Raw genomic sequence first — 12949 nt, forward strand, 5'->3', positions numbered from 1 at the left:
CTCTGCACTGAGGCCACCCGCCTAAAGGTTGGACTCTTAAATTCTGGCCTTCTTTTGATTATTTAAATGAGTGTACCACATTGTATATATTTCACTGGATTGTCACTGTTTGTAAATAGCCATTCGTATCTAAATGTGTGTATTGTTTTGTTGTTCAAATTATAATATAAGGTACCGCCACTCATTTTTGTATTTTGCCTTCTTACTCGCTCCTAGAGGTGAATTTAGATTTTCTAAGTGTAGCCCAGATTTTGCAACTGTCCTTGTTATTAGTACTTATGTCTACTCTAATGATGTAACGTACATGCTACTTATAGAGGCTGCTATTGCACAGAGTACGGTTAGCTTTGAGACTGACACGAGCTGCTTTTGGCGACATGTAGTGGTCACTTTGGGTTATTACACATTATAGAGGCATGCTATTCTACTGCATGCACACAGTACACAGTAGCTTTTAGTATTAACTATTTCTACTGTGATTTTCATAAAGCAAAAAACACAATATATAATATGAAAATATGACGCATTTTTATAATGAAATATATTTTTTGTTTTTAATTGGATAACAATAATTAGCTTTTTTTTATTTTGGTTTATTTCAGCAATTTTTTAATATACAAGAGAGCATTAGGGCAACATTGGAAAAAATGATATAAAATCTTACATTTGTGAGAAAGAAAAGTAAAATGAAATATTAAAATAAAATAAAAAATACAATAAAAAGTACATGTGTAATTTTTTTAAAGGTACACATGAACACGTAACTTAAATGTCAGTATTTAAACTCCTAGCTCGAAGACAAATGAACAATGATAGAAATGATGTCCAAACACACGCAGGGGCCTCGTATTGGTAACGCCACGCCTCCTCAGGTAAGACTACACCTGGCTGGCTGTTGCCATGGCGACACTGAGCTCCAAGCTAAGGCTGATGGAGGACTTGTGAGGAACGTTTGATGGTATTTCATATACACACGACACATCGTGTGTGTGTTTATCCTGCAAATGTGTGTGGCGAAGGTTGGGCTGGTCTTGGCCCTTATCCATGCGTGACCTTGGACAGGACGGGGCCGTCGGTGCCCCCCGCCCAAGACCCAAAGACGAACCTCAACGCTGGTGAGTCCATCTTGATTTATTCGTGTTTTTAGCAGCTTTTTAATGCATTTTCATGTTGGTTGCTTTTAGTCATGTTGGCCTCCAGGGGGCATCACGTGTCTCCTGTTACCCTATCAGCTACTGTCATTCATGTGTGATGGCACGCGCACACACATTTGATCCCCTTTCAAGGATATGAACGGTCCAGAATTGTGGTGGCCGGATGAAAGTCTGCCATCTTGTCCTTGAGGGCCTTTGACAGCTTTGGTTTTTCCCAGACATTTGCTAAAAAAAAAACCAAACAAGAGCCTCCACGTGACATTTTAAAAATGATTTTTCCTGTAGACTCACCAAGCCCCGCCCCTCCAGAAGGAGGCGGAGCAATGGGTGGCGAGCGAGCGGAAGGCGGTGAAGGGGAGGAGCCTGTTTTTCACGAGCTGTGGTTCATGGCTGTGATGGCGGCCATCGCGCTGCTGCTGATGGCCATCGTCTTGGCGGTCGCTCTCCACAAGGTCGGCGACCAGTTGTTGACTTTTTATCCAACTATCATGGCTTCTCAAACCTCCCTTTTCCATCACCAGGCTTTGAACAAACACCACCTCACCAGAGAGAGACCCCCCCTAGCGGCCATGCCCATGAAGACACGAAACCCCATGATGGCTGTTTATCCTGCTAGCAACTCCATGCTGGTCACAATCACATTATTATTATGATGATTAATATTTATAATGCCCAATGTCACTTATGTCAGGAAGACACACGTTTTTAGAAAATTAAATAACAAATGGAGAAAATGTGTCAATAAATCAAATAATATATATAATATAGAATAAAAAATTATAAGTCAATAATAAAAAATCTTTAAATACATACAAAATAAGGGAAAAAGACCAATGCAGTAGTAAAATATTATACATTAAAGTGTGTGAAGTTTTAAAACAAAAAAGGAAATACAAATGATAAAAATATGAATAAAAAGCAAGATAAAAAAGGGAAAAAAAGTAAATATGTATAAATAAAAAAATAGAATTGTAATACGATACCAGTTGTGAAATTCTAAACAAAAATAGGCAAAAGAATAAAAACCAAATGACATAAAAATACTCGTAAAATATGTGAAATCCTGGAAAAAAGTTACAATAAAAATAAAATAAGCGTAAAATGCAATTTTGAGATACTAGTCATACTGTACAGTACATGAAGTTCTAGAAAAACAAGAAAGTAGTATTTATAAATAACATTTGAGAATACTATCAATATGTCAAACAGTAAAGAAAATAAGGCTAATATGACGGGTTCTACTAAAGATGTTTTATTAGATGTGGCAATGACGCCATCCCATAATTGTCTGTGCTAGCCGCTGCAATGACGTACATGTTGCTTGTTCTTGCAGTTTGACACTGTTCCTGACACGGTGGGCGTGGCCAGCAGTGTAACGCTGAAGGCCTTCACCATGAAGATGGAGGTAAAACTCATGCAGACACGCCCACCTCCACGTGTGTCTAACAACAAGGTTGCGGTGCCATCAGGAAGTGCTGGAGGCGAAATGCGAGGCCACTCAGGACGAAGGTGGCGTGACCTCCCTGAGGCGGAGCATCAGCCAAGTGATGGACGGGAAGTCGACGCCTGGAGACAAAGCGTGGGACCCGGCGGCTGTTTGCGGCCACGACAGCGGGATGGTGAGTGACGGGTGGATGAGGAAAGACTCGTTTCTTCTTTGAATGAAGACTTCCTAGAGCTCATGAACCGCTTCCTTCCATTCCAGTTCATGGACGATGAGGAGTTTGTGGACACCATCAAGGGCTTCAGCACCATCAGGAAGGAGCACACCATGTTCACTGACACCAACCTCTGACCCGCCACGCCGCAACACACCTCCTTTCCCACACGGACAAGATTCCGACTTTCTGCTGGAAGGGGACGTACCAACAGTCTTCATCCTGTTCCTGTTCCACTCCAACCTCACCCAAGTGGAGCTGGATCATCTTGGATGGATGAGCTTCAATGCGCCCTCACAGGAAAACCTCTCACAGGTCATGTCACTTTCCAGTTGCCCTCTTCCACACCTGACTAGATTTTTACTTTGACTTTATATGAATGGATTTTTCATTGAAGTATGTATTTAAAATAGCCACATTTGAAGAAATTCATCTGAAAATTACATTTTTTTGTTTCATTTTTAGTTATACATTTGTAAAAAAAAATTGGATTTGCTAATTTAATTTTTGAGGAAAATGTATTTCCTATTTGAAACCCTTAAAAAAATTTAATTATTTAATAAATCTAATTAAAATTGAAAATGTACAATTCAAAAAAGTTTTCTAAAAGTTTTAATTTTGTTAACTCAATTTGAAATGTAAGTGTAGGATTACTTTTTTTAAATTGAAAATGTAATTTCAATTTCCAAATGAACGATTTGGTCATTACATTTGTTTCCAAAGTATACATTTAGTATGAACATTGTATTAAATGTAATTTTCATTTTAAAATATTAGAAATCATAAATGTAAAAATTCCAAATTCCTTAAATTTAATTTAATCCATTTGGAAAGTGTAAAAAAAGATTTGATTTTTTGGGGGGGATTAAATTACAATTTTAGTATTACATTGAAAATGTAATTTTTCTTTACATGTTTTAAAATTTAGTTTTTGCATACACATTTAGCATAGATTTGAAATTGTACATTTATGAAAAAAAGCCACGTTCATATGTTTAATAATGGATTTAATGAACTTGAAATGAAAATAGAATTGAAATAAAAACGACTTCACTTTAATCTTTTAGTGTGAATACATCATTTAAATTGGAAACTTAATTTGCTCATTTTGTTCGTTTTACAGTAGCATCAATTCCGTATGAAAATGTCATTCCAATATGAAACCTATAAAAAAAATTGCAACCGATGTAGCATAGATTTGCAAGTGAGAGTAGAGACTGGCCGAGAAAGACTGCAATACTATTTCCTGATGCCAAGAAGAAGAAAGAGTAGTTCAGGTGTCGGTTTATTGGAAATGAGGTGCAAACACTTAGCGAGCGTCAGAGAGGACAGAATGGTCAGCAACTAAAGCAAAGCATCAAGACAATACACGAATAAACTGCAGTACCACACCAGAGTGTAAACGGAAACATCCCAAACGGTGGGGGGGGGGGGGATTCTAGGAAAAGGAGTTAATATGCAACATTTGACAGTCAGTCAGCGCTAGCTTTAGAAATATACATTTAAGTAATGAGGGGTAGGAAAGTACATTTCTACATCCTGTTTCCACGGCGGTTTTGATGATTATTAATGATCGTCTATTACACAAAATTGGTGTGTTTTTTAAGCACGTCAGCCATGGAATAAAAGTGGAATAAATAGTTCCTGTGGTGAGAATCCATTTGAGGATGAAAGGATGGTAAAGTGCAGGCAGCACGTCACAGTTCATGTGGCAATAACACGCCTTTTTGTCGTCCTGTGTAAAAACAGTTTAAAAGCGCACCCTTTCGGTTCCTTGGAACGAAACACAACCTTCCACCTTTAAGCTCCACGACCTTGACGGTAATGCTACGTTAAAGCGCTGACGTCGTACCTGAGCGTGCAACTGATCTGGCTTTAGTTTGTGTTGAAATGCTAGCTCGATTAGCGGCGTTTACGTTTGGGTCGACGGTTACTTTAAAGACAAAACCAAAAGGTGGCCGGCTCAGACAGCGTTGACGTGTTAGCTTAAAATGAGCAGAGTGCTGTTCTTACTAAGATAGGCGTCTTCAATGATAAAAATGCACCAAATGCTAGCAAGATCTAAGCGAGGCGCTAAGAAATACACAGCCACGACTACATGAGCAGATGACTTAAAAGACTACCTTAAGATGCATCAAGATGAAACAAACAAGCCAGGAAAAGCGAATTACTAAAACATTTAACAAATGCTACGTAGCCACTGTCATGCCTAGCAAGCAGGCTAGCTAGCTAGCTAAAACAATGATGGTGTGAGGTCAGTGTTCTTGTTCGTGCGGCTAATTTCCCCAAAGTCCTTTCCCTTTTCTTTGTGCAAGTTACAAAAATAATCTCATGTCAACATTCAACTGCTAGCTTGCGTAGTCCGATGATGCGGATGCTAACGTGAGATGTTTTTCCGCAAGCCTTCCTTTCCCTTCTTCAGGACAATGACACCATTTCCTTCGCTTGGAATAAAATTGGGAGTCACATGAGGAGCAAAGACCAATAATACTGGTTAGCGGCGTCCATGGAGCAGTCGGTTAAAATCCAAGGAGGGTGTCGTCCAGGTAAAAATGTCATCAGGTAAGAAACTCTACGTTAAAAAGTTATCCAAGATCCAGCCTGATATCGCCCCAGGGGTTCCCGTCGGGGATTTACGTGGGACAAAGAACTGAGGACAAAGGGGACATGGGACCGTCAAGTTCATGTGGAATGGATGCCAAAATGGAAGACGTGACCAGCACCCAAAGACATATGTATACATACATAATGCATACATACGTACATACATACATACGTAGGTACATACATACCAGGCCTCAGCAACCTCCGCCCTCATATCAGAGCTGCCCAGGGCAATGCGGCACAAACAAGATACAAGGAAGGGCAGCGGTCAAAGTACGGTAAAAGCAGCGAGAAACCCTACACCCCTTTGCCACCATTTTTATTGTTACAGGTGTACTTCTACTGGATGACAACAGGTGGCAGCGTGTCTCCATTGAAAAAGATCCGTACCATCTTGTGGGAAAATAAATTCCATGCAGCCTTTAAAAGTGTGTGTGTGTGATTACCTTTGAGAATGTAGTCTGTGAGGAGGGCCGGGACCTTCTCACTGTCGTCCCTCATGGCATGGAGGACTGAGACACAGAGGAGCGTTCCATTCAAAAGATGAATAAAGCAGCAATGATGTCCTGGCTTCTAAAGTGATTGATGGATCCACTTACTCTTTGTTAGGATCTGGAGGTCTTCCACTGAGGGGGAGCCCATTTTTTTCTCATAGGGGATGACAGTGGTCAGGTACTGAGGCAAAAGAAGGGATCATTTTACACGTATGATATAACACCTTGGAGAAAATAATACGGAAGCTGTGACAAGACAACAGCGCCCTCTTGGCTCCAAACACAAAATCGGCAAAATAAAAAGAAGCAATTAAGAATTTTGTTGGAGGACAAGCGGGAAAAAAAGATGATCAGCAAAGACCATGAGATCTGCAGGAAAAGGCAGCATGCTGAAATAAAAAAAAGAATAAACAAGAGAAAGAGACGAGGGGGCACCTGTTTGTCCCCTCCTGTGGGACCAAAAGTTTGACGGAGGCCATTCTGAATGACATTGGAGAGTCCCTCCAGAGTGAGGAGCTACAAGGAGGTGAGAGGAAGGAAGGATAGAAGAGATGACAGAGAGCGGCAGCGTCCCCTCAGTCCTCCATACCGTCACATCTGGGTCATGCAGGACACTAAGTGTGCATCATGAGTACGTCCCCCCACCCGACCGACTCGTGACTCACCGTGCCGGGCACATTGGTGCCGGTGGTCCTCTGGCCATTGGCTCCCACGGTGGAGGTCGTGCTGCGGATTTTCTTCTTCTTGCGCAGCAGCTCGCGGTGCTCCTTCTGTCTGTTCTGCACGTCGATGAGCAGCGAGATGAAGCTGTTCTTCACCTGGTGGCCACACAATCATGTTAGTTGTCAAGGTCACCTTGCCTGGTGCTAGCTGTTGGATGGCCTTGGTGAAAGGTAAAAGATACCTTGCATAGTCGCTACATGTTCTAGCAAGGTTACCCACTCCATTTGAAGGTGTGAAAAACCACAATTAAAAATACACGCATTTAAAATAAAATATTAGAAAAAGTATTTCTATATTTTATTTTCTCAAAATTAGGAGACAATTTTATTTTAGGAAAGCAGGAAGTGAACAAATGTAACAGTTACTGATTGTAAAAGTACCAGATGGAGGGGTAGGATTTAATAAGCTTTGCTTCTTCCTACTCCTTTTGGACATGTGGAACTGTCAACTGATTATGTGATGCATTCAATCGTAATCTGATGCATGTTCAAATGAAATTAAACATTACCATTTTTTTTCCTTAATTACAAAAAGGCTGCTAACCTAAACCACTAACCCTAACGCAAGAATATGTACAATTTGCTTAAATATGCTGTACTAGGCAGTATTCAACCACCAAACAGTGATCGTTTATTTTTTGAAATAAATAATATCCATCATTTCCCCCCTTGTGCAGTGTGTGTGTTGTCACCTCCTTCTCGTATTCCAGCTCGTCTCGCAGGGCCAGAGCCTGGATGAGCTCTTCGCTGTAGCTGCGAATGGCCGTCTCCACCTCCTCCAGAGTCTCGGTCAGCTCCGACACAGACAGCTGGCGCAGACCTGACGATGGGAGCGAAGATTGTGTGAAGTCGCTAAAATGACTCACTGTCTACTTGTGTGCGTGGGTTTGACTCCAACCGTTTGTTGGCTCGGCGTGTTCGTTGGTGTTATTTTAATCCAAGTTCAATTGTTAAAAATAACAATACGAGCCACAAAAATTGTCTGGAATGGTGCTTAAAGCAAATAAATATATGCTGCATCTTACATAACCCGCTGTCTGTTTGTATTTAGAACACATTACATAAGAACGTTAGATGCGTGGATGCGTGAGGCTACGCTGTGCGACCTCTCACACCTCATTAGGCCGTTTGGAGAACTGCCAAAAGGTGCTCCGAGGGGGTAAAGACGAGCATGCAGGCACGTGCAACTTTTAAGAAAATGTGCACAAGGCGCTTTTCGGGAACGTGTAAAACTTACGGTCCTCGTAGCTTGTGTCGGAGCCGGAGCGCCTCAGGCCATGGAGGTCCGCGGAGAGCATGGACAGGTCTGACTGGGAGGGGCTCTCGTCATCGTCGGGGTCTGGAGATTCTTGCATCATCTCCTCTATCTCCTCGATCACCTCGACGATCAAACGACACGTGGATAATGTTCATTTTCAGGCAGCGGTTGAGGTTGAAATGACGGCTAACATAACATTTGAGGTGGGAGTTGGAGTGGGAGTCAAATGTTACCTGCTCTGCAGTGAAGAGGGGCTCGTCGCTGATGCACGAGACGATGATGGAATGCATGTCCATCTGCTCTCTCAGCTCCTCGTCGTCCGACAAGTCCAAAGACTGGTTGTCCAATTTCTGTTCACAGAAAAGCAAAAGACTATGAAACTTATTCTCCACGGATAAGCTTCATTTTGGATAATCTTATCGTTAGGGTTACCTCACCTGTCAATCAAGCTACATTTCAAACTCACATGATTACAATGACTGGAGTAATTTAGACATATGTAGAAATAAGCAGAAATACATATAATGATAAACATAGGTGTAAAATATACCTTGATAAGTTCTTTTTAATTTGTAGTATTAGATGATGACATATTTACCTTTATTTTATTTATTTATACTACCTTTGGCATACTGTGGGACCACAAACATTTTTTTTAACTGACCCAAGATACATTCTAAATGAACTGTGACGATACATTAAAAAAATCAAACTGAACTGCATCTCTACCTCATTCTCGTTGAGGTTGAGGGCGGGCAAGTGGAGGGAGCGGGTGTGCGACGTCTTCCAGTCGACGGGCATCACGTTGCCGTAGTTGTCAGTCAGCGTGTTCCATACCCTGAAAGACAGCCAGAGGGACGATGCAGAGTCGCTTGGTTATAATCAGTAGCGGCAACAGCGGCTGTGCGTGATTGCTTGGGTCGTGTTAAACACTAATACACAAAAGCACAGCTCAGCTTCAACACAATCGTTTTGGATGAAAAGGCTGATGATCAAACTAGTACAGAAATGGCTAAGCCATCTGGCACCACGGAAGAAACATTTGGCCTTATTCCAAATAATCTGCAGCAAAATGTGACAGAGAACAAATCACATGAGCAGATGGCGGAGGAAGGAAAAGATCTGTCAAATTAGGGAAAAAAAAGTGTAGGAATTACACTAACCATTTGCAGCTATGAAAACTGTCATTTTAAAATCCAATTTAACTAATGCAACTAATTCTTTGTGTACAATATTTCATGTTGGACTACGTACAGGCTTTCATTTAAAAAATATTTGTTCACTAGGCAGCAAAATTGTTTATCGCAGTTAATTGGTTCCAGACCCCACCATGCTGAGTACATTACCGCTATGTAGGATTCCTTGTTTATAAAACCAATACCTTTGTAAAATGCGTTTTCCTAAATATGGTTTTCAATATAATTAGAGCTCTCTGGACATGAAATAGCAACCCAAAAGTCACCTTTACACTGGCGTTAATATAGCAGACACAATAAGAGAAATTAAGCCATTTAAGTAATCAACAAGACGCTAGCATTGCAAGAGTTCCTTGTTGCTGTTACTTCCTGCGGTCATATTGTCTCATCAGTATAAACATTACTGACACCTACTCACTAGTGTGAAATAATGCATATCAACATGTATTTGAAAGCATCATCTTAAAGCCTTATATTTGTATTTCAGATCTTTTAGCCATGTTATGCTAGAAAAGGCTGAATTTAGGCTGTATAATAGGCTGTAGGCAATCACAAGACAGTGATGATGGATTAATGAATTTATTTAAAAAAAAATGACGAGGGACGACTGTGCAAACAATGTCAACAAACTGGCCTTTAAAAGGGATGAAATCCCCAAAATACAATTATTTCATATACAGTTCATATTTCAGACAGAATGCCTTATTTAAAGTGGAAGAAATAAAACTGCCATTATTGACCACAAGTGTGAGTTTTTACATTAAATGTAGGAAAAGTGTAGGAAAAACAACAATCCATGCAAACCAACACTGCTGCCAGTCATTGGCTCATTTGCATTTTTTGTCGTTAGGGACAAATAGAGCGTGGATATTTAAGGAATCACTGCTTAAGGGTAAAATAAAAAACTGTGCCTGTCTTCAGTCGACCCGCCAAAAAACAAGAGGAGCTGCATTCGTCACAGCAAAATGCAGTTTTGAGGACGTGAAATTGAAATGTGCAAACAAGTCAATGTGTTTCCATCCGCAAGCGCTGCGAGGATGGATGCTGGGAGTCCATGTGTCGGTGCGGCTTTCTTGCTGGCTCGCTCACAGGCAAACAAACACTACATGTTTACGTAATGTTTCTTCCCCGAGGTGTCGTACACGGCTTGGGGACAGAGAACGAAGAAGGGTTGGTTCTATGTGGGGCAGGGAAATCTGGCAGGAGTGATGTTGTTGCCCCTTGAGCAATGGTTTGTATTGATTAGTTGTTGATTACAGCTGTTTTTTCACCTTACAAACACACACATACAGTGTGGAGCGTACATTATCTACACCTCTCAACAAAGCACGCACACATCTTCCTCGTCATTTGGCCTCAGCTTGCTAGGAGAACTTGTTAGGCGGCCGAGCACGTCCGGCCCGAGTCCAGTCATGCAGAAAAGACTCGGCGTGCCTCTCTTCTCCAGGGGGTGCTGTCCAATTATTCTGTTCCATTCAATTCCATCGCCTCACTAATTAGACTTTACATTCAAAACATATAACACTGCTTAGTTTAGCTGCAAAAATGTTAGACCTCTTCAGGATTTCCTCATATAGCAGCTGGGAGTTTATTACTCAAGTGCAGAAAGTACCAGCTTTCTGTTCGGGGTGAAGTTTTTATATAGGTAGGCCTCTATTTACTTTATTTATACAGCCGTCCCTTATTTATGGAGGTTAATTGGTTCCAGGCCTGACCTCAATAAGTGAATTTCCATGAAGCATGAGTCAATATTAACAAATGCAATATTTTCATAGGCATTTAAAACCTGTTCACCATCTTCTAAATAAGAGGTTTTAACATTATTAGAGCAATGTGGACATGAAATAACACCCCTATAGTCAACTTTACATTTGTGTTATCCAATATAGTCAAAGAAAATAAGACATACTGTATTGGACATAGATAAGATAACAGATATACATTAGCAGGTCCTTGTCTTTGATTCTGGACAGAGTACTTCCAGCATACTTAATGCAGCTTTAAATGGCTTTACACTTGCATTACTCAATATAGTAGACAGAAAGTACTCACAATGCTTCTACTGCTGTATTTTAGTTCATTTAGCTTGAAAATGCTTAATTTAGGCCAAGAATGAAGACAATTTGATAAACATACATTTTTTAAACTAATAACAGGTCATATTCTATTCAACCATGAAACAGCGAGCATTTATTTAATTCATTTTTGAAAACCTGCGATATATAATTCATTGCGAGGGACGACTGTGTGTGAGTGCATATATATATATATATATATATATATATATAATTTTTTTAATCAAATAGACTGCAGTACTTGGCTGCAGCCAGCAGAGGCGCTGTTACATCAAGCTCAATCAGCTAATTGCTGCCTAAAGAAGATAAAATGTTGTATATACATGTAAATACATCTTTAAAAACAGGGGTGCATCACAAGACACCTAAGTCACGAGCCAATGCACAAGTGACAGCCCTATTTAATAATATATAAAAACAAGGTAATTGTAAACACATGCGGCAATACAAGTACACAGGCATGGTGACAGGAGTTCAGAACATTCTGAGAAAAAGGCTCCCACTCCCATTAGGAATAATTTATACCTAACCTAATATTAAAATAACTGGATAATATATTGGCTAACATTTTGTTAGGGCCTGTGCGTTCTGTCTTTCAGCTTTCGGATGCCATATCTGCTATACGGGTCGTAAAGATGTTGAATGCTGCAACATCATTTGAACATTTGAGAGATATTGTAACTTCTCCATGACGGTCAACGATTGCAACATAGAATGTGTGATTACATCTTTGCATTGTCATAGTACAGACAGCAGCTGTGGGATGCTGTTGACCTTTTCCGAGTTGATATATGCATGTTGGCACTTGAACGCACCATTGTAACAACTTGGAAAAGTGTAAGAGTGGGTTTTCAGATGGAAAATGTGCCCTTTAAGGGAACAATAAGGGCTTTTAAGCCTGTGTGATTGTTTGTTGTGGTAAAATTTGCACACGCAACTTTTGGTGTAAAATTAAGTCCCGAGTCTTATCTTATAAAAAGGGCAAGACTAACTGACATTGTTTTTAGTGGTTTTCTACTAAGACAAGCTTTTAAAAAGCAGGAGCTGCCTGTGTTTGCTTTACACTGATTGAAGTCAGGATAACGATAGCATTAAGCTAACCCGCTGAAGCTAACGATGCTAGCTCGCGGTTTAAGATGTCAAACTTCTAGAAAAAAATTAAATTCTCACTCACTCGTCGTCTTTCAGGTAATTATCCTCTGTGATGGGTTTAATGGGCGCTATGTGCTCCGTTGCGGTGTTGTAGTTTCGGAAGCACACGGTCAGCTTTTCGTCAAAGTCGTGGACGAGGTCTTCCATGGACTTGAAGCTGCAGATTTCCCCCGAGAAACTGTTGTCCAGGTCGGAGAAGTCGTCCAAGCCCGTCGGCGGCCCCGCGGCGATGTTGGAATTGAGCTGGTCCAGCTCGGCGGCGGACGACTCCTGCGACGGCTTGAATTCGTTAAAGTCCTGCCAGTCCTCGTCGAAGTGGGCTAACGGAGCCGCCGCCATGACTGCCGCGCTAACCTGACAGCCTATGGTGAGCTGTGCTTGGAGAAGCTGGATGACACCGCGAGAGAGAGGGAGAGAGGGAGAGAGCGGGTAGCGAATCCCTGTGACGTCACCAGTAGAAGCCCCGCCTTTCGTCAACTTTACTTCACCACAAATACTGAAAAATACTCATCCCTCGAGCATCTAAAACCAGTTTATAACTTGACCCCCCTAGACAAGCTAGCAAACTAACCTAAAATGTTGTTTCTTCTAAACTTAAGAAGCCCAAAAACTTCAATTTCCACATCAATGGGCGAA

General features: G+C 41.0%; 2 protein-coding genes across 4 annotated transcripts; one reads left to right on the top strand and one right to left on the bottom strand.

Moving 5' to 3' along the window:
• The first annotated feature begins 894 nt into the window (after positions 1 to 894).
• Positions 895 to 3362, top strand: LOC131107491 (usherin). Its single transcript, XM_078799038.1, has 6 exons — positions 895 to 1115; positions 1440 to 1606; positions 1676 to 1783; positions 2488 to 2559; positions 2624 to 2773; positions 2860 to 3362. Exons 1-6 carry the CDS (start codon positions 956 to 958, stop codon positions 2947 to 2949), a joined length of 747 nt encoding a protein of 248 aa, XP_078655164.1. The 5' UTR covers positions 895 to 955; the 3' UTR covers positions 2950 to 3362.
• A 714-nt stretch (positions 3363 to 4076) lies between these two features.
• fez2b (fasciculation and elongation protein zeta 2b) lies at positions 4077 to 12703 on the bottom strand. 3 transcript variants are annotated; one of them, XM_058057585.2, is made up of 11 exons: positions 12336 to 12702; positions 8620 to 8728; positions 8124 to 8240; positions 7870 to 8011; positions 7325 to 7452; positions 6576 to 6728; positions 6346 to 6426; positions 6016 to 6091; positions 5863 to 5928; positions 5605 to 5637; positions 4077 to 5462 (listed from the first exon to the last, which is right to left on the bottom strand). In XM_058057585.2, the coding sequence occupies exons 1-10, from the start codon at positions 12650 to 12652 to the stop codon at positions 5627 to 5629; spliced, it is 1200 nt and encodes a 399-aa protein (XP_057913568.2). In that variant the 5' UTR covers positions 12653 to 12702; the 3' UTR covers positions 4077 to 5462; positions 5605 to 5626. The 3 variants fall into 3 exon arrangements, with proteins under 3 accessions (XP_057913568.2, XP_057913567.2, XP_057913569.2); XM_058057584.2 differs by lacking the exon at positions 5605 to 5637 and having other exon boundaries at positions 12336 to 12703; XM_058057586.2 differs by lacking the exons at positions 5605 to 5637; positions 6346 to 6426 and having other exon boundaries at positions 12336 to 12703.
• Between the last annotated feature and the right edge of the window lie 246 nt (positions 12704 to 12949).

The sequence above is a fragment of the Doryrhamphus excisus genome, linkage group LG19 (genome assembly GCF_037039965.1).
Source record: "Doryrhamphus excisus strain RoL-2023G ecotype Guam linkage group LG19, RoL_Dexc_Guam_v1.1, whole genome shotgun sequence".
In the NCBI taxonomy this organism is placed as follows: domain Eukaryota; kingdom Metazoa; phylum Chordata; class Actinopteri; order Syngnathiformes; family Syngnathidae; genus Doryrhamphus; species Doryrhamphus excisus.